The sequence below is a fragment of the Sciurus carolinensis genome, chromosome 12 (genome assembly GCF_902686445.1).
Source record: "Sciurus carolinensis chromosome 12, mSciCar1.2, whole genome shotgun sequence".
Lineage (NCBI taxonomy): Eukaryota > Metazoa > Chordata > Mammalia > Rodentia > Sciuridae > Sciurus > Sciurus carolinensis.
The window spans coordinates 20646335-20669656 of record NC_062224.1 but is presented as its reverse complement, the minus strand read 5'-3'; the positions used below and the strand labels follow the sequence as shown (position 1 = coordinate 20669656).

Here is a 23322-nt window from a genome sequence, read left to right as displayed (position 1 = left end):
TTTAATCCATGGTTACTTGACCTTTTTGCTTTTGGGTCTGTGACAAGCCAGCATGTCCTGGTGGGAAGCATATAGTGTAGCAGAGCTGCTTACTTCATGACTTCAGTTTAAAAGAGAGAAGAAGACAAGGTTCTGGGGTCCTACTATACTTTTCAAAGTCATGACCTCAGTGATTAGGAGCCCTGCCACTAGGATCCATTCTGCTCTCTCCCAATAGCCTTGAGAATCAAGCCTTTACCACATGAGTCTTTGGGGGATATTACAGATCCAAGTCATAGTATCACACCCCTGAACCCCACAAAGCTCATTCATATCAATCTCATAAGCAAAAATGCATCCAGCCTATCTCCAAGAGTTTTCAAAGTCTTAACTGTTCCAGCATTGCTCAAAAGTCCAAATACAAAATCTCCTGAGACTCTAGGCAAACTCAGCTGTGAGCCCCTATAAAATCAAAAGGAAAAGGAAATTTATATATTTCCAAAATACAATGACACAGGGTAAACATTTCCATTCCAAAAGAAATAAATATGGAAATAATGAGAGATGGAACCAAAGCAATACTGAAACCCAGTAAGAAAAATATTAAATCCTGAGCATACTAGTTTCTTTTTTTAATTTTTTTTTTACAAACTGCATTTTGCATTGTACACAAATGGGGTACATCATTTTGTTTCTATGGTTATGCACAATGTAGATTCATACCATTCGTTTAATCATACATGTACATAAGGTAATGATGTCTGTCTCATTCCACCATTTTTCGTATCCCCCTCCCTCTCATTTCCCTCTATATAATCTAAAGTTCCTCCATTCTTCTCTCACACCCCCACCTCCTTACCCCCATTACATATCATCATCCACTCAGGGAAAACATTTGACTTTTGGATTTTTGGAACTGGCTTATTTCACTTAGCATGATTTTCTCCAATTCCATCCATTTATCTGCAAATGCCATAATATTCTTCTTTATGGCTGAATAATATTCCATTGTGTATATATACTACAGTTTCTTTATCCATTCATCCGTTGAAGGGCATCTAGGATGTTGGTTCCACAATCTAGCTACGGTGAATTGAGCTGCTATAAACATTGATGTAGCTGTGTTACTGTAGTATGCTAATTTTAAGTTTCTAATCAGTAAAACACATCAACATTAAGAAAATGTCACCTCCATGGTGAAGTTATTAAAGATTATTGCTAGCAGATTCTCTCTGGCTTCAATGAAGCAAGCTGTCACATTGGAAAGGTCCACCTGGCAAGGAACCATGAGCAGTCAGCAGCCAACAGCCACCAAGGATGGAGGGCTTCAGTTCCCCAGTTCTCAGGGAACTGAACCCCAAAAACAAATGTATGAACCTGAAAGTATATTCTTTCTCCAGGGAACTTGGATGAAACCATAGCCTGGAGCAATAGCTTGATTGCAGTCTCAGGAGACACCCTGAGACAGACATTGCCTGGACTGCTGACTCACTGAAATTGTGAGATAAGAAATAGTATTGTGTTTTAAGCCACTGAATTTGTGTTTTTTTGTTACATACAAATAACATATATACCCGGTTCCCCTGCTTTTACTTCATGTTAAAAGCTCTGCTTCTGCTTTAAGGAACTCAGATTGCTTTGTTTCTTTCCCTTTCCCCATATACTCCATTCTTAGCTCTACCACATTCAAAATCTTCTTTTCTGTTAGTATTTGAAGTAGAAGAAGACAAAATAGATTGTTAGTTCAAATGTGACAAATATCAAAAGTAATTCTCATGACAGTAATAAAACTGGCATTTTTCCATTGTTCTATTGTTTATTAAGTGCTTCTACAGACACTGTATCTTTATTAAACTGTTGGAGAAACTGAAGACCAGAGAATTTAAGGGGTTTGTCCCAGTCCTTTGTCCCTTTAGCGGTAGAGCCTAGTCTGGTATTTTAGGCAACTAACTCAAATTTCTGTTCCATCCACTGCATTAGGCTGCAGCCACCCCACCCCCAAATTTCTCCTGACTGGTAGATAAATCATATATTTGCATTATTTTGTAAATGAACTTTCTTTTAGTTTAAAGTATTTTTTGTTTTATCAAATTTTTTCTCTTGTCTACTTTATACATAGTTACTTGACTTAAGCTAATTAGTTCATTCTGTGTGTATGTATATTTAACTCTAAACCAGGTGTATCATTCTATCAGCAATCAAAACAAATCATTGCAAATATTTTGTATTCTGAACAAAGAGATAAAAAATGCCCTACTTTCTAATGGCCCTTCATTGCCACTGTATTTATCAACTCCCTTATAATGTTGTAGGGTTTTATTTTTGCCCATTACAAAAAAAGAAAAAAGGAAAAAAAAAACTCAGCCAGGTAATCATTGATCATTTTTAGAACACATTTGTTTCTGAACTTGTCCATTTCCCAAGAGAGATATCTTTCCCTTGTCTTCAAGTTATTTTAACTCACAGATATAATACCATTTTTAGCATTTTAGGAGAGGATTCAAAAGGTTTAAATTTATGTTCACATTACCTGCATAGATTATACTGAATTATTCAGTTATCCTATGCTTTCTGGCTTCACTTTCTGAATTTTTGCCCACTTCAGCCAGACTTTGCTATTAAAATTGTGGTCCCAGGTCCAGTAGGATCAGCATCCTTTAGAAGGTTGTCAGAAATGCAGAATCTTGGGCTCCATTCCAAACCTACTGAAACACAGTGTGCATACTAATGAGATTTCCAAGTGCTTTATTAGCACATGAACATTTAAGAAGCACTGTTCTAAACCCCTTTGTGGCAGAGATATGAGAGCTCCATACCCACACAGGGGCACCACTTCTTGTCCAAATTATTTCCCTTCCTCAAACCATTTTATTACCATCTACTACCAGAAAGTGATTGTAATGAGGAGACAATGTATTCAAGGAGCCTTTCTGGTTGTGCATGCACAAACTGTGCAATCACATGCAGAGGTCCTGCCTCACTGCATATTCCTTCAAACCAAAACAAAGTACTTCACAGGAATTATTCTATTATACTAGCCATATTTCTGTTACTTCTAAGGCCTCTAAATTTATTTAGCTATTTCAGCTTTTACTTGTGGTACCTAACAAAATCATCTATTTTCTAAAGTTTAAGATCTTGTACTTGTTTGACAGCATGATGATATACATGTTACTTCCCATTTATTTGGGAATTTGTTATAGGTATTGGAGTTGTTTCTTTTTTTAACTTAACCTTTTTTTCTGATTATAGCAAAGTTGTAAAATAGGCAGGAGTACATACCTAATATTATATCTATAGGGTTACCACCATCAATACTGTTAGCAGTGTGACATATGTATAGGTGTGTGTATATCCATGCATATCTCAGATTTATATTATGATATTTATGTTTATATTATTCTGAATTAATACTTTCTTAATACACATTTATAGTAAAGTTTTGAGCTAGTGTAGTTTTAACTATAACACTTTGATCACAATACTTACCATTCTCTTCACTAGTGTGTATTACTCTCTAAAGAATATGCAATTTGCACATAAGAGCATCAGAGGAAAAAATAGGAAGTAGAACCATAACTTTACATTTCTGTTGTTTTGCTTTATGATAATTATGGAAAACATAATTTTGAATGAACTTTTTAAGAGAACAAAAAGTACAATATATTTTCCCTTTAAGTTTTTATGCGTAACTCATATTGCTTTGTTTTCTGGAATAAATTAAGGGTATTAAGGAAAATAAGTAGAGTATAAGTGTACTTTCATTTATGTGCGTGTGTGTGTGTCCCTGTGGACTTATATATACAAATGAATTTTAAGCATAACCAATATCACACCATGTTACTTTATATATTTTCATGTGGTCCTTAATTTTTTCAGTGGAAATCCTAATAGTTTCTCATATTTAATATTTTTGAGGACATTGTTGTTAAGGATGACTTAATCTTTTATCATAAATTATAAAATATTATTGTCTCAATGTAAATTGAGAGGTTATAAAAGTTTAAAACAAAAATAGTCATGTGCTTCTGTTATTTCGTTGTTAGGATGGGCTATTTCTATGGAGTGCCTTTCTTTGTTGCAAGAGGGGGAAGCTGAGACCAGGAAGGGGACCTGTGTTTTCTTTCATCACCCTCCCAGCACACCTTTTCTATCCACCTTGCTGTATTTTTAATAGAAAAAAAATACACATATTGAAGGGCTTTGGATAAAGGCCCTGTAAAGTCAATCCTATATAAAAATATTTTAATGTAATATCTCTGCTGAAATGACTCATTTCCAGCCTTCTACTTCAGAAGATAGCCAACCTGTATAGATTAAGTACAGGGTTTTAATATTAGATATTTCCAAGTGTTATCTTTGTGAATTGAACTCCACCAAGATTAAATCAGTTTACTTCTTCACTTGGTCATTATTGATTGTTGGCAGCATAGCAGACTTAAGAGGAAAATATTTTACTAGCAGGCCTTTTCCTTGTAGAAGCAGAAGGGAATTATAGTACAAATTCTTAAAGCACCACAAGTTCTTCAAATCCTTATCAAAGGACAACTTCATCAACAAAAATCTTGCCACCAGCATCAGTACTATGCATCCTACTACCCAGTAATTTTTTTTTCAATAAGTAAAAACTGTTCTTACAACCCCTACTAACAGAAATTCCAAAGCATGTAATACTTCATTCACCCATTTAAGTGATTTAATTCACAAGCAGTTTCACTGAACTGAAGCAAATAACACTTCAGAAGCCAATTTAAAAAGTAGAATTGCTGTGTTCAACACTATTGCTCAGATTCTTAAAATATCAGGCCTAAAACATGAGCTTCACACCTTTTACTCTCAGAGCTGTGGGAACAGCTTGGGACTGTGCTGGCTTCTGACCATTGCACCTCCCAAGCATTCCTCTTTTAAAAGTGTTGAACAGACAGTGGTTTCTGTCTCTTATGCTATGACTATACTTGCAAAAACCATTATTCTGTTTTAAAAATTCTACTTTGTGCATATTTGAAGCCTAATTAATAGGCTTTTCTTTTGTGGTTCCCACTGCCCTCATTAGCTGTGTTCAGTATCCAGAGTGTAGGCAATCAAGCAGACCTTGAAACTTGGTGAAAAATCACATTTGATGAAATAGGAAAATAATTCATGCAGATCTGGTGCATGAGGGCAAAGCTTGGAAGGCCATCTCCACAAACAGCAATGCTTTATAAAAACTCAATGCCTAAGATCTCAAAAACCTTAATACCAACCAGCAAACAAACAGCCCAGTCGATAAATGGGTAAAAGAACTGAACACGCCCATCTCAAAAGAAGAAATACAAATGATCAACAAATATACAAAAAATGTTCAACATCACTAGCAGTTAGAGAAATTTAAATTAAAACTATACTGAGATTTCACTCCAGTCAGAATGACAGTTATCAAGAATACAAGTAAAAGTAATGTTGGTGAGGATGTGGGGGAAAGGTACACTCATACATTGCTGATGGGACTACAAATTGTTGCAACCACTCTGGAAAGAAGTATGGAGATTCCTCAAAAACCTAGGAATGGAAACATCATTTGACTCAATTTTCCCACTCCTCAGCATATAGCAGCCAAAGGATTTAAAATCAGCATACTACAGTGACACAGCCACATCAATGTTTATAGCAGCACAATTCACAATAACTAAGCAATGGAACCAACCTAGATGCTCATTAACAGATGAAGAAATATGGTATATTTATATAAATAAATAAATTATGGTATATATAATGTAATATTACTCAGCTGTAAAGAAGAATATAATTATGGCATTTGTTGATAAATGGGTAGATCTGGAGACTAACATGCTAAGTGAAATAAGCCAATCCCCCAAAACCAAAGTTCAAATGTTTTTGCTGATATGTGGAAGCTAAACCACAATAAAGAAGGAAAGGGGAAGAAGTTCAGTTCAGACAAAGAGGAATGAAAGGAAGGAGGAGAAGATAAAAAGAACCAATTAAAAAAAGAAAAAACTCAATGCCTAATATAACCCACCACTAAAATCAGCCAAATGAATTTTGTAAGCATCTGGAAACAATTGGTATAATTAAGAACCAGGACCATAAAATATACACAGAGCTACATTAGGCCTTCACACTTTAGACTTACTTTCAAAGAGAGCAGAGGAACCAAACTTCTAGGAAAATCATAGCAAGTCACTAAGAGACTGCATTAAAGAAAAATGGATGCATTTGATGTGGCAACTTCAGCTGCTGACTTTGAATATGCCTCTTTATCTTTTCTCCTACCCCCTTAATCTAGGATTCCTTATTCTTATCTTTATATTTATCTTATCTTTATATCTATCATTAGCCTCTGGTATTGGAAAGAATATGGAGATGGTTTTACCTTGGACTCTATACTTTGAATTATGCCTTCAGCAGTACTTCTAGTACAGAACTTTATGGGTTCTGGTTTTAAAACTATTTTAATAATTGGGAAAATTAGTTAACTCTATTAAAATTTGGACTCTTTTTCTTTAAAATGAAGATAATGAAGTGTACTCTTAGGCCCTAAACATAGGTAATGTGTCTAGATTAGTGATCAGCATGAATGGGTTAAATGTCTGGATCCATTTTCTGATGCTATAATAGAATACCACAGACTGGATCATTTATAAACAGTAGAAGTTTATTTGGCTCATAATTTTGAATGCTGGGAAGTCCAAAAGTATGAGACTGGCATCATACTGTGTCATAGCAGGCCAAAAGGCAAGCAAGCACTAGCAAGTCAGAGAAAAATCAGACCAAATTTATCCTTTTAATAAGGAGCACACTCCCTTGATAACTAATCCACTCCTGCCATGCAGCCTTAATCCAACCATGAGGGCAGAGCCCTTATCACATTTTAAAGACCCTACCTCTTACTACTGTTGCAATGACAATTAAATTTCAACATGAGTTTTAGAGGGGACATTATAGCCATAGTAGTGGCTACAATTATTGTTACATAAAAATGACAACTCTCAGTATGATATCTGTAGAATCATAATCATTCATAAATTTTTCAACTTAGTGGCTTAGTTTTTCTCCATCTCTTCTCCTCGTTCCAGGGTCGTTTATGAAATGTTGTTAACTTGAGCTTTGAGAAAGGTTATATGTTTTATAATAATCTTGTTAAACTATGTTTAACAATGTAAAGTTAAATATTGGGGTTTGAAAGTCCCTGAAGCTTTGTATACTTTGGGTTTTGTTTTTTTTGTAATTACACAGTATATTAACCACTACAAATTGATATGAATCGGATCCTCTATGCAATTTATACCCAGTATATCAAAAAATGAACTTAATCTTTCTTCCCTTCTCACTTCTCTCTCCTTTCTTTCCCTTCCTTCTTTCCTCCTTCTTAAAAGTCTCATTCCTTCCACATGCATGTATTAGTTATTAGTATTATACCAGGGAATGGGCGTGCAATTTTGAATGACATAGTTACAATTCCTTCCATCATGTTTTTTATAAACTAGTTTGGAAGACTCATTAAATAAATGAATTGCAGATACAATTATTTCAAAATAGTTGATGAGTGCAATGAAAGAAAACTTAGTATTCAATGAGAGTAAATAACGCACAAATAAGATGGAGATCTAACTGAGAAGAGTCATGGAAGCTGAGACAGGAAGGATGAGGTGGGGAAGTTTCTAGGTAGAAGTATCATAATTTTCCTCAGACTTATGCCTCCTTTTCTTTTTTATCCTCCTCTCAGTCACCCAGTCTTAAAATCTTCACATATCTGGCATTTTGCTATCTTTTTGCCTCCACAAATAATCAGCTGCCCAGTGTTTTCTTGGTTCAATATTTTCTTTCTTCTAGTTCCTTGAAAGATTAAATTCCCAATTATATATTAGTTACATCCAATTGCACTTTTTCCTGTAGCTTTATTATTTTTTTTTCACTCAACAAGTATTTATTGAGATTTTCTTCATGCCAGAACTCCGTTAGCACCAGTGTCACAGAAGTAGACAAGATGGACATGGGGGCCACAGAGCCTGCAACCTACTGGAGAGGAGAGAGGATTAAGAAGTAGGGACTATGTGCTAAGCCATGGGAAGGTCCTCCTAGAGCTGCATAAAGAACGTTCAGTCAAGAGAGACTGCACGTGGAAAAATTGGAGGACTTGGATAGGTGGAAAGTAATGATGCAGTTGAGATGAGCTGGATTCAATTGTGAAGGGCCTTGCCAGCCATCTTAAATAATACTGACTTTTCCCTAAGAATGCTGACAGCCATTGAAAGGTTTTAAGTAGGACAGTGAGGTGATCAGAAACATCCCAACGGTTTACATTTGGGGACTGAAATGAAGAACACTGGAATAAGACAGGGGGAAAAGGAAGTTTGGTAGGAAGATAGTGAACTCATGTCCTTTTGTTTTTTTTCCTTCCACCTGTTCTCTCACATTCAGTCTCTTCCCCTTCCATAACCCAACTAATCTTTTGACATGCTGCTGCTGGATGAACTCCTTGGCACACTTCTGATCTTGACTCAGAAAATTAATGGTGTGTCTACTGCTCATGGAATAAATAAAATCTCATGCTCATGGAATAAAATCTCATGGAATAAAATCATTTCCTCACCCTATTAGTCAGTGGTTACCATAATCTAGCCTCATCTTTATTTTTTGGCTTTATTTCTAGTATTCCTCTTTAGATCCTGACTGTAACTGTACACTCCACACTCTGGAACTTTCTCACAATATGTGTCACTTTGGATTCCCTCCCCCTTTCCTGTTTACCTACAAATTTAAATCTGTTCCTCCTCAGGTTCTTGCTCAGATGTCAGCCCTCCCAATAGAACTTCATTAGTTTTTGCTGAAAGTAATTTCCCCCTCCCCTAAATCCTTACACTGCAGTTTACAGGATAATGATATTGGTCACCTTCCCTGCTAATAGAGCCATTTGAAGAGACAGAACCCCATAGGTTTCTTGTGAGCATGAATTCTGGAGTCAAACTGCCTGCATTCAGATCCTGTCTCTGACACTTCCTAGCTATGAGACCCTGGGGATAGCACTTAAATTTTCTGTTCCTCAATTCTGTAAAATGAATCTTCCCAATTTACAAGTGTTGTGAGGATGAAGTGATTACATGTATGTAAACATGTTTTGTGTCTAACATACTTTAAGTACTATATAAATATTTAGTATGATCATACCATTAATTTCATCATTTACATGTAATATCCGCTCTACTAAATTATAATCAATTTGAGGATCTAATCCACATCTGATTTTTTTATGACTTCCAAATCCTTTACTTCCCTGTACAGAGTAAATATCAAAAATTAGAATTAGAACATAATGATTAGTGAATACTAATCAGAGTTTTCCTATGCAACTTAGTGAGACCCTCTCTCAAAATTAAAAACATAAAAAAAGAGCTAGGGATATGGCTCAGCACTCATGAGTTCAATCCTGGACACTCTCCCCAAATAAGAAAATAATTCATTAAAATGATGGGATATAATTATACTATTATTAAAATGGTAACATTAGAATAAAGAATAAATATATCAACTCTCTAAATAATATTAGCCAATTCTATTGAATAGTCAAAATACCAGGCACTGTTTTCTTACCCCACATTATTGCATTTAAATTTAAATAGCCCAGGATGAAGGGTTATTGTTTTGTGTATTTACAAATGGGTCACCTGAGGCATAGCAAGACAATGTTAAGTAATTTGCCCGGTCACACAACTAATAAAGAATAGAACTAGGACCACCACATTGCCTGAAGTACAAATTCCTGTTCATTATTTGCTGAACTGTTTCTAGTAATACATTTTATTAAATTCACTAGGATTTCACTTTCTATGACTTTTTTGGTGGGGGCACAGGGAATTGAACTCAGGGGTACTAGGCCACTGAGCCACATCCCCAGTACTACTTATATTTTATAGAGAGACAGTGTCTCACTGAGTTGCTCAATGCCTCACTTTTGCTGAGACTGACTTTGAACTCAATCCTCCTATCTCAGCCTCCTGAGCCTCTGGGATTATAGGCATGTGCCACTGAGCCTGGCTTCTATGACTTTTTAAATGTATACCTCATCCATGAATGCTATAAAAAATTGACCCATTATTCTTTTAATTATTTCTAACTTAGTCTTCCCTCAAGCCCTCAAATTCTTCATCTGTGAGATGAAATTTGAAGGTGTATCAGTAGTTCCCAAACAGTTGATGAATAATTCTTTATTTTAAAATAAAAAATATGTAATAATCTGCATTATAGTTGTTCACCTTTGCTCATTAATTTGCTCACCCAGAGATAGTTTACTGTATAACGATAAGTTTTACAGTAACTCACAAGATTATTACAGTCTCAGGAGTCCACTGTTGTAGAATAATTTCTAAAGCCATAACTTGTGGAAATTTTTGAGATTTTATGTGTTCTAGATTTTAGATTCCTGTCAGTCTAGTACTAATCTGTATTTCTCTCAGTCATAAAAGGAACATATATACTCCCTAAGTTTTCTCTGTTTGTTTTCCTCCTAAGTTTTCTTTCTTTTTTTCAGCTTAGATTCCTTAATAAACAATGGAACTTGCTTTGCAGAACTCATAATTATTGTTGGAGTCTCATGCTAAGGAAATAAGTATAAAATATATGAGCTAAAACAGAATGGAAATTTATAGAAATTTAACCTGTTTTGTGAAAATAGTAAATAATAGAAGGTGATTTATATCATTTTTAAATTTTGTTGAATCTAAACATTTTCCTGGTAAATTCTGAAGGAAAATCTTGATCTGTATCTTTACCATACCTAGTGAATTGGAAAATTAAAATACTGTGTATAAGTGTGGCCCTGGTATGAAAAAAAAAACAAAAATAATACTCAGGGTTTTAGCAGTGGGTATATTTTCTGGTATGATAGTCTTGATTTCAACAGGATCAGTTCAGGCCAGCTGCTCCAACAGAATAATACAGATCTGCATTTTTCAACAGCATTAATCTGTTAGCACTACACAGAGCTCTTTAGGCATGGTCAAACCAATTCTTATTCTGAAGATCTTGCTGAAAATCAAACAGCACCATATGAAAGGTGTTAGAATGCCTTGCAGTTATCTCTTGGCTACGCCAGTCCCACCACCACTGAGAATGGGACACTCATTTCTTAATGGTTCTACGTACAGGCATTTACCTTTGTGTCTTATATCAGCAACACATCCACAAATGCCCAAAATGTTTAATTATTACTTGAATAATGAAAAGTTGAATGAAAAGTCTGGAGTGAGAGCAAGGAATTAGTGAGTTAATGGATCCAAATACTAAGAGGTAAAAATGAGCTGGCTACAGAGACACATGCCTGTAATCATTGCTACTCAGGAAGCTGAGGCAAGAGTTGTTCAAAATCCACCTGGCCAACTGTGAGATCCTGCCTCAAAGTAAAATGAAGATGCTGGGGATGTAGCTCATTGGTAGGGTGTTCGCCTACCGTGCATGAAGCCCTACTTTGATCCCCAGGTGTCCAAATGAAGAAAAAGAAGTGAAAATGGAATGAGGAATTGTTTGGAGGTGGGTGCAGTCTGGGGAGATCTTAGGAATCTTAGGGCTACCTCAGATAGCAGAAAGGTATTGTAGATGGGAACAGGTGAGACTGTGGTGGAGAGTGGCAATGGGAGCCCACCTGACTTGCCTGTACTGAGAAGTGAAAAGAGGTTCAGTTTGGACTACTGAAGACATAGAAAGGGTTAATGGAAACTCCTCAGTGTTGGATATAAAGAATTTATATTTTATTTAAAGGCAAAAAACAATTTGAAGCAGAGACTGTAGTTTTTCAATCAGGACAATGATTGATTAAAGGAACATTTTAAAGAATTATTCAAATGAGCATGTCCTTATATAAAACCTCACATGTATAAAACATCGGGTTATGAAGTACTAACTTTGTGGTTATCAGCTGATCCTGAAGTTCTCTTTCTCTGTGTTCTCATCCCACAGGTTGTTATTTTGTACTTTGAGCCAAGTATGTTTCGCTGTATTCTCCTAAGATGGGTCCGTCTCCTTGGTTTTGCCACTGTTTATGGAACTGTCACTCTCAAGCTTCACAGGTATATTTGATTAGTCTTTCATTCCTTTGGACAAATCGAATTGGTTTCGCATGTTTGTAAGCTAGGTTGGCCACTTAAATGGTTTAATTTCAAGAATTTGGATAGCAACATGATATTTATTTTTCAATTTCAAGGCAATTATTTTAAAGTCTCTGGGAAAATCTTTAATACAACAGAACTCTTTGATGCTTTAATAAAATGTCATCAATTATGGAAAGGGTTAGTTCTGCAAAAAGAATGTTAGAATGTTACATAGTATTTAGTAGCTAAAAACGGCTGAAATATTGATTCATGTCTGACTTACCATAGAATCCTATATAGGAGAATTCAGCTATATGCTTGTTTGACAAAAACTACTTGCCTGCATTCCCAATTTCCATGCTCCAGTGTAATCCTGCTGATCAGTTCTATGAGAAAAGTTCAAAAAAATACTTTCTTGGCTTTCCTCCTTAACTAGTGTGCTTCAGTGATGATCAATCTTGAAAATGAAGAATACTGTAAATTCCCTTAGACTTTGTTTCAAAATTAAGTACTCTAAGAATGAGGCAATAAAACTAACTACCTACAGAGGCTGGGGTCAGCTTGAAATTATTCAAGACTTTTTTCTTGCCTCCAGTTTCTAAGTTTAAACAAAATCTCAGTGATATTGTACCAAAGGGCTTAGGAGAAAACAGAATTCTCCAGCAGGATTAGGCTGTAACCCTATAGAAAAAACCCTTCGTATGAATTATCTTTAAAGCTGTTTTGATAAACCATGGTAAGTCATTCATACTAATTTGGCAATAAGTGTTTCTCAGTAAAAGTCTTTGAATATGACTCTGTGTTATATAATGGTTTATTTTAGATATCATGATATTCTTCAGAAACATATTTGTCTTTAAACAGCTACCCTTTCAACCTTTTTAAAAATGTGATAATTACAGCACATAGGAACCTCTATTTCTCCTTTCTTTTCCTTTCCTGTGTTTCTCTCCCTCCCTTGCCCTCTGCTTTTTTAAAATTTTGATTCGTTGTACACATATGGAATACAACTTTCATTTCTCTGGTTGTACATGAAGTAGAGTCACACCATTTGCATAATCATACATGTACATAGGGTAGTGATGCTTGTCTCATTCTATTATCTTTCCTTCCCCCCACCCGCTCCCCACCCTCATTTTCCTCTATACAACCCATCCTTCCTCCATTTTTGCCTCCCCCCACCCCCCATTTGTATCATCATTCACTTATCAGAGAAATCATTTGAAGGTTGGTTTTTTGGGATTGGCTTATTTCACTTAGCATGATATTCTCCAACTCCATCCATTTACCTGCAAATGCCTTAATTTTACTTTTCTTTATGGCTGAATAATATTCAACTGTGTACCTCTGTTCCCTTTCTCTTTTCCTCCCCTCCCCTCCCCTATCCTATCCTTCCTCCCCTCCTTCCTTCCTTCTTTTTGGTACTTAATTATAGAGAATGCTCCAGATTATCTTTTTGAAACAAATGTGAATATTCTTGACTCTCAAGATTTCTTTGTTATATACACAATAAATTACAAAAAAATATTGGACTGAATTTAAGGAGGTCCAATTTAAACCTTAATTTGGCCTCATATCTAGGAAATCAAGGCCTGTCTTCATTATAAAGGAAAGGCTGCGATAATCTAAAACGTTCTTTCTGGCTCTCCCTTTACTGATTCACATCACAACATGTTTTGCTCCTGTGTCCTTATACTGTTCACATACCTTCCATATTTCCATCCCTTATTTTCTGTTCCTTATTTTCAACATACTCACCAAAGAAGATAAAAAAAAATCAATGACAGCATTTAGTATACTATAACCCTTCTAGAAATTCTGAAAGAATAGGTCCACTGCAGTGTTTTGAAAATTACCTCTCACCCCATAGTCTAATACTTTGTATCTGTTGGGGTCTCTATTGTCATACTTTGGCTGCTTTATAGTTTTCTTATTTATTTGTCTTTTTCACTTTAATTTACTCTCTCCTTGAGCGTCTTATCACTGAACTCCCAGCACTCAACACAGTGACTGACTGATCCATGAAAGGTGTTTAAAATGCTTCTTCTCAGCAAAGGAAACAATCAACAGTGTGAATAGAGAACCTACAGAATGGGAGAAAATCTTTACCACAAGCACCTCAAATAGCGCATAAATCTCCAGGGTATATAAAGAACTTAAGAACTTAACACTAAAACAAACAAACAAACAAACAAATAAACCAATCGATAAATGGGCTAAGGAACTAAATAGACACTTCACAGAAGAAATACAATCCATCAACAAATACATGAAAAAATGTTCAACATCTCTTTCCAATTAGAGAAATGCAAATACAAACTATGGTAATATTTCATCTCATTCCAGTTAGAATGGCAATTATTAAGAATACAAGCAACAATAAATGTTGGGAAGGAATTGGAGAAAAGGTATACTCATATACTGCTGGTGAGATTGCAAATTGATAAGCAGTATGGAAAGCAGTATGGAGATTCCTCAGAAAACTTGGAATGGAACCACCATTTGACCCAGCTATCCCACTCCTTGCTCTATACCCAAAGAACTTAGAATCAGCATACTACAGTGATATAAATATCAATGTTTATAGCAGCTCAACTCACAATAGCTAAACTATGGAACCAACCTAGGTGCCCTTCAACAGATGAATGGATAAAGAAACTGTGGTATATATACACAATGGAATATTACTCAGCCTTAAAGAAGAATGAAATTATGGCATTTGCTGGTAAATGATGGAGCTGGAGAATATCATGCTAAGTGAAATAAGCCAATCCCAAAGAATCAAAGACCAAATGTTTTCTTTGATATGTGGATGCTATTTCATAATAAGTGGGGGTGCTAGGGAAGAAGAGAGGTAAATTGGATTAGACAGAGGGGAATAAAGGGAGGGAAGTGGGTGTGGAGGTAGGAAGGACAGTAGAATGAATTGGACATTATTACCCTGTGTGCATACATGATGACATGACTGGTGTAACTCTATACCATGCACAACCAGAAGAATGAGAAGTTATACTCCATTTATGTATGATGTGCCAAAATGCATTATACTACCTTGAATAATTAATTAGAATAAATAAAAAACACATTAGTAGATGAGTGAATGAATGAAAATGTCAGATGCAACCTGGTAACTATTTCCCATAGTTCTCACCACACAATGTATTCACATTCTCTGAATTACTGTGTACTGCCTCACTGTGTCCCCAAGTGTCTGGAACACATAACCCTGTATTATGTGAAGGACATTTGGTAGAATTTGAGCACAGTATTAAATAGCACTGAATCTAAAGTGGTAAAATTACTTCCATTCTGATTCTCTTTCACTCCTTCTGATTATTTCCAGGAGAAAGACAGAACTAGTAGGTCTTATCACCTGTCTGGTAGTTGATGATCTTTTGGAACAAAGAGCAGATCGGGCTTCAGGTTCAGAGCTTTTCACTGCAATTTGCTTTCTTATGAAAGATTCATTATCTTTGTTTTACTTTTTATATTTTATAGTTGTTTTCCATTTATGAAAATTGTTATCTATTTATTTTTCTTTAAGATAGCAATATAAAACTTCCTTTAAAATATTAAAAAGCAGAAATAGAAACTGACTTAAGGAAACTATTAGCTTGTTCACAGATAATCTTAAGAGTGGAATTTGAGAAACTAGTTTACTTCCTCATCTCTTGTTTATTTTAAGGACTGGAACTAAAACTATTTTCTCTCTAACTATGTGACTCTAGAAGTCATTGCAGTGAAGAATTACTCCACTAAGAACTTAAATTGACTGGAAACTATTTCTAATTTAATGAGCTGAATTATTCTTATCCTATTATGAACCATATGGCTTTACTATTCTGGATTTTATTTTCCATATTGCTTAAATTTAGCTGGTTATAATATTGTTTATAAACTGAACAATCAGCATCCCCAAAAATGTGAGCAACTTGAAAGAAGGATGAGCTTTGGATTAGTGCTGCACTTTGCCCATGTTAGTGAAGGGAGCCACAAGATATGTTCTTAGTTGGTATTCCTGAAGAGTCAAGCAGCCTGTTGCTCTGATTAAGGACTTCCAAGCTTTCTGGGAACAAGATAAAGAAGAAATGCACAAATCCTGACAAACCAAATTTGAATTTCACTTCTATCTCTTTATACTGAGAAGAATAAAATAACATCTAAGAATTAGCCTTCTCATCTATACAATGGTTTAATATATCTCACCTGAAAAGTTGGAAATAGTAAATATAATTTGAATGAATGTAAATATATTAGTTTGGAATTTGGGTTTGCATACCACAGGAACTAATATTAAACATGAAGGGAACCATGTGGGAAAGGTCACAGAATTAACATGAAAGTTACAAAGTCAAGCTGTAGGAGGATCTGAACCAGAGTAAGCTGGTTATCAAAGTAGCCTTAGCTAAGGGATAATGTCTCTTGAATGCCATAGACCATTTTCATAAGAATTTCATTTTTCATTTAAAGATTTTTTTAAAAGGTAAAAGTAAGTCATATCCCTCTAGGCAGGAAATAAATTCTAAGGAAATTATTTGTATAAAATGACTGTTATATTTCCCTGAATGTAGGATTGGCAAGAAAGACCCGAGTTTTTGTTTTATTCCAGCATTTCCATCCAGCCATAGTAGAAATATTGAACATCTCTTTCTCTGTCACCTGGTCCGGTGCAGATTGATCATAGTGTTTATAGAATTCCTAGAGCACTGAAAATTAAAGCAAACATGAAACAGACAGAGGATCTCATTGTATCTCTAGAAATGGTAGTCTTTAGTCTGGAATGGGAACTTAAAAGCTGCATTAACTTTTATCAAATCTCTGACTTCTTTCTCTGGTGTTCTCTTCCCACATTTAAAGTCATGCAGTCAAAGAGTATCATAACAATCCAAAGGAAAACAAGGAAAAGACCTTTGATTATTAACCCAGTAGAACACAAAGGTGTACAAAGTTGGGGTGGGGTCAGGGTAGAATGCTCTGTCCTTTCTTTGAGTATTTTAGCACTGACATAGTTTAGAATCACCAGCATTGGTGATGATCCAAAGCAAACCAAATTTTATTTGTTGGTTGGTTTAGTTATTTATAGTGCTAGAGATTGAATGCAGGGCCTTACACATGTTAAGCACGTGCTCTACCACTGAGGCACACCCCAGCCCCAGACAGACGTTAAGTTGTCTTTATTATGCCCTTTCATTTTCTCCAGACAGCAGGGTCCCTTATTGGCAGGCCATCCATGAATGCAATTTATCTGAACCTGAAAGTGTTTCTCTTTGGAGAAAGAAAGAAGAGTGGAATCAGTTTTTGCTAGTTCAGTATCAATCATAAGGGAGAAAAAAGAACTGAAATAGGCAAAAACAAAGAGGATTCATTTATAGAAAGGTGTTTGCTTCTGTTACCAGAGATAACTTTGACTTACCACATGAACAATGTCAGGTGGATCTAAACAGACATCTTACACTTGCATGGATACCTGCTAAGCTAGTTTTTTTGTCTGTCTATTTTTAAACCCCAGTCTAGGCTCAGACAAGCCAGGATATCTTCAGAAGGCAACATGAAGAAGCGATTTAAATGAAAGGGGGTAGAAGAGATTTTAAAACAATGCTGAAAAAATATTTTCCTATTCCCTATAATAATGTTTTTGAAAACACATTAACTTTTCCTTTTTCTAAGGCTAATCAAGAAAAAGACAAAGCACTTTTTTTGTACTGTGTTTAAGATGAATATTTAAGTAAGCTATGAAAAGCGTTTTCTGGCTCTGGACTGGGATTTGTCATTTCATGCATTATTCAGCTCTCCTTGCTCTGGGTACAACCCGTAGCAGTTTTCTCTGCTGTGCTCATTAGCACCAAATATTTACAGTTTGTGGGAAGGTTTATTTTTTATGTTTTAGTTTGTTTCCCAGTAAATTTTAAAAAGTGAAAGGGAGATATTTATATTTGTTTTATATATTTTTCTAAGGATACATGAAATATAGTAAGAACTTAACTTTTTATAAAAGCAAGTCTGTAGCTAGGTATGAAAAAGCATGAGCTTGTAATATATTGAAGATTGTCTCTTTTAGCTTAACTTGTGACAACCATAGGTGGCAGAGAATTTTAAATGGAGCTTTAGCAAATGCCTGAAGTGCCATTACTTGACCTTATGGACTTAGGATAGACCAATCTGCCTTAACAGATCATTAAACAAGGTATTAGTTAGCTCTCATTTATGAAAGCTGCAAAATAATAGCATTCATTCTTAGGTGGCTAGGTAAATGCCTATGGACATTGATAACACTCTACTAAAAGTCTGCTTGGATTTACTCCTGCACAAATGAATGGTGGTTAATATCTGTGTTAGTCTGTTACTATAACAAAATATCTGAGGCAGGATGACTTTATAGAGAAAAGTAATTTATTTGTCTCACAGTTTTGGAGGCTGAAAATTCAAACGGCATAGTGCTACCACGGGCAAGGGTCCCAGGGCATAGGACATCACATCTCAAAAAAGGAAACCAGAGCTCAACATGGGGCTCTTTATTATCTATTATTCTCTTAATAACAACCCATTCTCAGAAATAACTCTGGGTCCCATGAGAACTGCTCTAAAACTTCCTAAAGGCAGCACCCCAATTACCTTAGGACTCCCACGAGGTTCTACACCTCCCTCCCATTTACCCTCACTGGAGACCAAGCTTCCAAGACATAAACCTTTGGGGGACACTCTCAAACAATATTCAAACCATAGCAAAGTCCCAAGGCATGACCCATCATGACCCATAGTGTTTTGTTTTGTTTTGTTTTATTGAGGGGGATGGTACTGGGAATTGAACCCAGGGGCAGTTTATTGCTGAGCTACCATGAAGTAATTTCAAAATGGTCTTAGGCAGTTGCCTACCTCAGCCAAAACAATACAACATAAAGTATCTTACAAACACATACTTGTGGATATTGCATTTGACTAGAAATTGAACAGCTTGCCACATGGCAATGATGTAGATTCCTGGCAACCAATTTTGCTGAGCTCACCGTGGTTTCTCTTCTTCTCTGTCTGCGTACTCTGAGATGTAGAATACCTTCAGATGTAGAATTACTCATAGCAGCATTTCTTAAGAGCCACGTTATTCACTAGAGAGAAGGGATTCATTGCAGGTAAATGGGTGGAACTGGAGACTATCATGCAAAGTGAAATAAGCTAGTCCCCCCAAAACCCATGGCTAAATGTTCTCTCTGATATGTGGTTGCTAACCTTCAGCAAGGGAGGATAGGAAGGGGAAAGGTAGAAGTTCAGTGGATCAGACAAAGTAGAATGATGGGAAGGGAGAAGGGATGGGAATAGGAAAGACAGTAGAATGAATTGGACATCACTTTCCTACATTCATTTTATGAATACACAACCAGTATAACTCCACATTATGTACCATCACAAGAATGGGATCGTAATTAGAATGGGTTGTACTCCATGTGTGTATAATATATCAAAATAAGCTCTACTGTCATGTATATCTAAAAACAACAAATAAAAATAATAATTGAAAAAGAGAGAAAAGGGATTCATGCATATGAGGAAGGTCTTTCTTCCTGTCAGTGAGTACACTGTTTGCACAGGAAGCTGAGAAAATTCCAAATCCAAAAAAAGTTACTTAGCTTTAGTGGCAAATTGGAAAATAGCTGAGTCTTTCCTCATGCATCTGTGCTTCTCATATACTAAAAAAAAAACTAAATGTCTTATTAAAAATGACATGTTTAAGACAAATTTTTAAAGGATGATGGATTAAATTGATGTTTTAGAACTCTGGTACTGGCACTTTCAGAAATTAAAAAAATAGTTTTGTGAATGACTTGACTTTCTCTTTTCCTGTTTAATAACTCATTAAGTGCCACTGTGGGCTTTCTGAGATTAAGATTTAGACTGTCTCACTGGAGACATTTTTATTATTTTAAATCATGTTTAATGACACAGGAAATATCAGAAGTCATTTGGTTCTTAACAAATATAAATTTACTCTGTAATTTCATTAATTAAGGAAATATTGGTGTGGAATATACCATAGAGACTCACATTAGTTCAGAGACTATTTGTGTGCTATCATGTTTCTAGCTAATTCTCAGAAACTGTGCAGTCAGATACCTTAGCTTTCAAGACCCTACATTTTTGTCATTCCCATCACTCATAGGTTTGAAATCTCATAAAAAAAAGTGAGGACCTTGAAAACATGAGAATAAGCAAGTGATGCTTTCTCACTTCTTCCTATACTCATCTATCCCTTGGGGCATCTTCACAGTCTGTCTGGAGCTACCTTAGTCTGTGTCCCTCCTCATACATAGCTAACTGTTCTGAATGGCTCCCACAGGAGCCATGGAGGGAAACCCCTACGCTTCAAAGAATTTTTAATTTTAAAATCTTTCAGCCAGAAGATAATTCCCTTTACTCATTCCTCCCTACTCTGCTCCCTCCAATTACTTCTTTTTAAAAAAACATTTTGTTGTAGATGAACATGGTACCTTTATTTTATTTGTTTTTATGTGTTGCTGAGAATCGAACCCAGTGCCTCACACTGAATAACCTAATGTTAGTATTATTTTGTCAGTCTATTCATGTCACTTTCAGAAACTTAGAAATTTTTAGTAAAATAAAATGAAAGAAAATTTCATTTTAGTTATTCTTCCTTTGAGAACAGATTACTATTAGATATGAATAAATTGGAATGTAACTCACCCAGAAAACCAGATTTAAAGCTTTACATCCTTTGTCTAACTTCAGATGTCCTACTTCCTTTATTGTAAGACACATATCTTAGATATGCACTTTATTTTATAACATCTATGCTCAGTCTTTTAATTGTGAGCTTCTAGTTTTTAAATGTTTATTCTTTGTTAGAAGCTCTATATACAAATCTTGTATGTTCTCAAGTGAAAATATTTCTCCATATGTGAAGAAGATAAGAGAATAATTGAAAATGAAAATTAATTCATTCATGCAGCAAAAATAAGGGGAACAAGACTTCTTTAAAAGTCAAGATTATTTCTTTCCTTGATGTGTTTTTGTCTGGTTTGTGCAACAGGGTGCTACTGACTTCTAGAATAAATTTGGGAGTGTTCCCTCCCTTTCTGTTGCACAGAATAATTTGAAGAGGATTGGCATTCGTTCTTCTTTAAAGATTTGGTAGAAGGCAGCTGAGAATCCATCTAGGCTTGGCCATTTCTTTGTTAGAAGGTTTTCTTTCTTTTTTTTTAATTGCCGCTTAAATTTCATTGTTTGATATTGATCTATTTACATTTTCTATATTTTCATTTCAATTTGGGCAGGTCATATGTGTCTAGAAATTCATCAATGTCATCTAAAATTTCCAATTTATTTAAATATAATTTTTCAAAATAGTCTCTAATGATCCTCTGGATTTCAGAAATATCTGGTGATATCACTGTTTTCATCTCTAATTGTGTTGATTTAGTCTCCTCTCTCCTTGTGGTTTTAGCTAAGGGTTTATCAATCTTGCTCATTTCAACAAAGGTGCCAAAAATATATGTTGGAGAAAAGATGGCCTTTTTAACAAATTGTGCTGAGAAAACTAGATGTTATAAGAATGAAATTAGATTCCTATCTCTCACCCAGCATAAAAATCAACTCAAAGTGGATCCAAAGATGTAGGAATTAGACCAGAAATTGCAACCTCTAGAAGAAAACATAGACTCAATACTCCAACATTTGGCACAGGTACCAAATTCTTTAGTACATTCCTATAAAGCTCATGAAATAAAAATCAAAGATCAGTAAGTTGGATGGTATCAAATTTAAAATCTGCACATGAGAGTAAACAAGAGCATAAAAAAAGAACCTACAGAATGGGAGAAAAATCTTTGCTACTCTTTTTTTTTTGGGGGGGGGGGTTATGGGATTGAACCCAGGAACCCAGGGCACTTTACCACTAAGCCACATCACTAACCATTTTTATTTTTTATTTTGAAACAGGGTCTCACTAAATTGCAGAGGCTGACTTTGAACTTTCAATTCTCCTGCCTTAATCTCCCGAGTTGCTTGGGGTTATAGGCATGTACCACTGTGCCCAGCTTGCTAGCTATTCTTCTGATAGGGGATTAGTATCCAGAATACCTAAAGAACTAAAAAGACTTAATACTAAAAAAAAAAAAGAAAAGAAAAAAAAAAAACAACAACAAATAACCTAATCAATAAACGGGCAAATGATCTAGAGACTTACATTTTTCAAAAGAAGAAGTACAAGTGGTCAACAAATATATGAAAAATGTTCAGTGTCCTCAGAAATAAGGGAAATGCAAATCAAAACTGAACTGAGAAACAACATGTATCCCATTTGTTTACAATAAAAGTAAATTGAAAACTGAACTGAAATTTTATCTCACACTAGTTAGAATGGCAATCATTGAGAATACAAACAACAATAATTGTTGACAAGGATGTGGGGGGAAGGTTCACTTGCACATTGTTGGTGGTACAGCAAATTTCCACCTTGGAAAGTAGTATTGAGATTCCTCAAAAGACTAGGAATGGAACCACTGTATGACCCAGTATTTCCACTGTGTGGTATTTATCCAAAAGAATTAAAATGCACATACCACAGTAACACCTTCATCCCAATGTTTATAACAGCACAAATCACTATAATCAAGCTATGGAACCAGCCTACATGCCTGTCAACAGACAAATGGATAAGTAAAATGTGGTGTGTATATACACAATGGAGTTTTACTCAGCCATAGAAAAGAATGAAATTTTACATTTGCTGGTAAATGGATAGAACTAGAGAACATCATGCTAAGTGAAATAAACCAGACTCATAGAGTAAAGGGTGGGACTTTTCTTTCATATGTGGAACTAGAGAGAGAAAGAAAAGTAGTATCTCGTGCAATTAGAAGGAAGACCAGTAGAGTAAAAGGAGATGAAAGGGAAAAGGGGGCATGGGGAAGTACTAGGGAATGAAACCTACCGAATTATGCTATGTCCATGTGCAGATATACCACAAATAATCCTGCCTTTCTATATAATTATAATGTGTTAATTGAAAAATAACACTAGAAAGGAGATCAGTAGAGTAGAGCAATTGAATCAGGGAATGGAGGGAAAAGAAAGTACTGGAGAATGAGATTGACCAAATTACATGCATGTACAAATGTGCCATAATGACTCCCAGTATTAAGTATAATTACAATGCACCAATAAAAAATAAAATAAAAGCCAAGGGGAAATAACCTGATTCTGTAAGCTGTTTACTATCACCACCTGCCTGCAGCTGTCACCTGTGCTATTA

The 23322-nt window shown here is 35.3% G+C and overlaps 1 protein-coding gene across 1 annotated transcript in view; it reads left to right on the top strand.

The window, feature by feature from the left end:
• Positions 1 to 23322, top strand: part of Gpr158 (G protein-coupled receptor 158) — a 465699-nt gene that overhangs the window by 375469 nt on the left and 66908 nt on the right. Inside the window, exon 6 of the mRNA XM_047521161.1 lies at positions 11929 to 12038. Within this exon, the coding sequence (XP_047377117.1) occupies positions 11929 to 12038 (110 nt within the window). The remainder of the gene's footprint in view (positions 1 to 11928; positions 12039 to 23322) is intronic.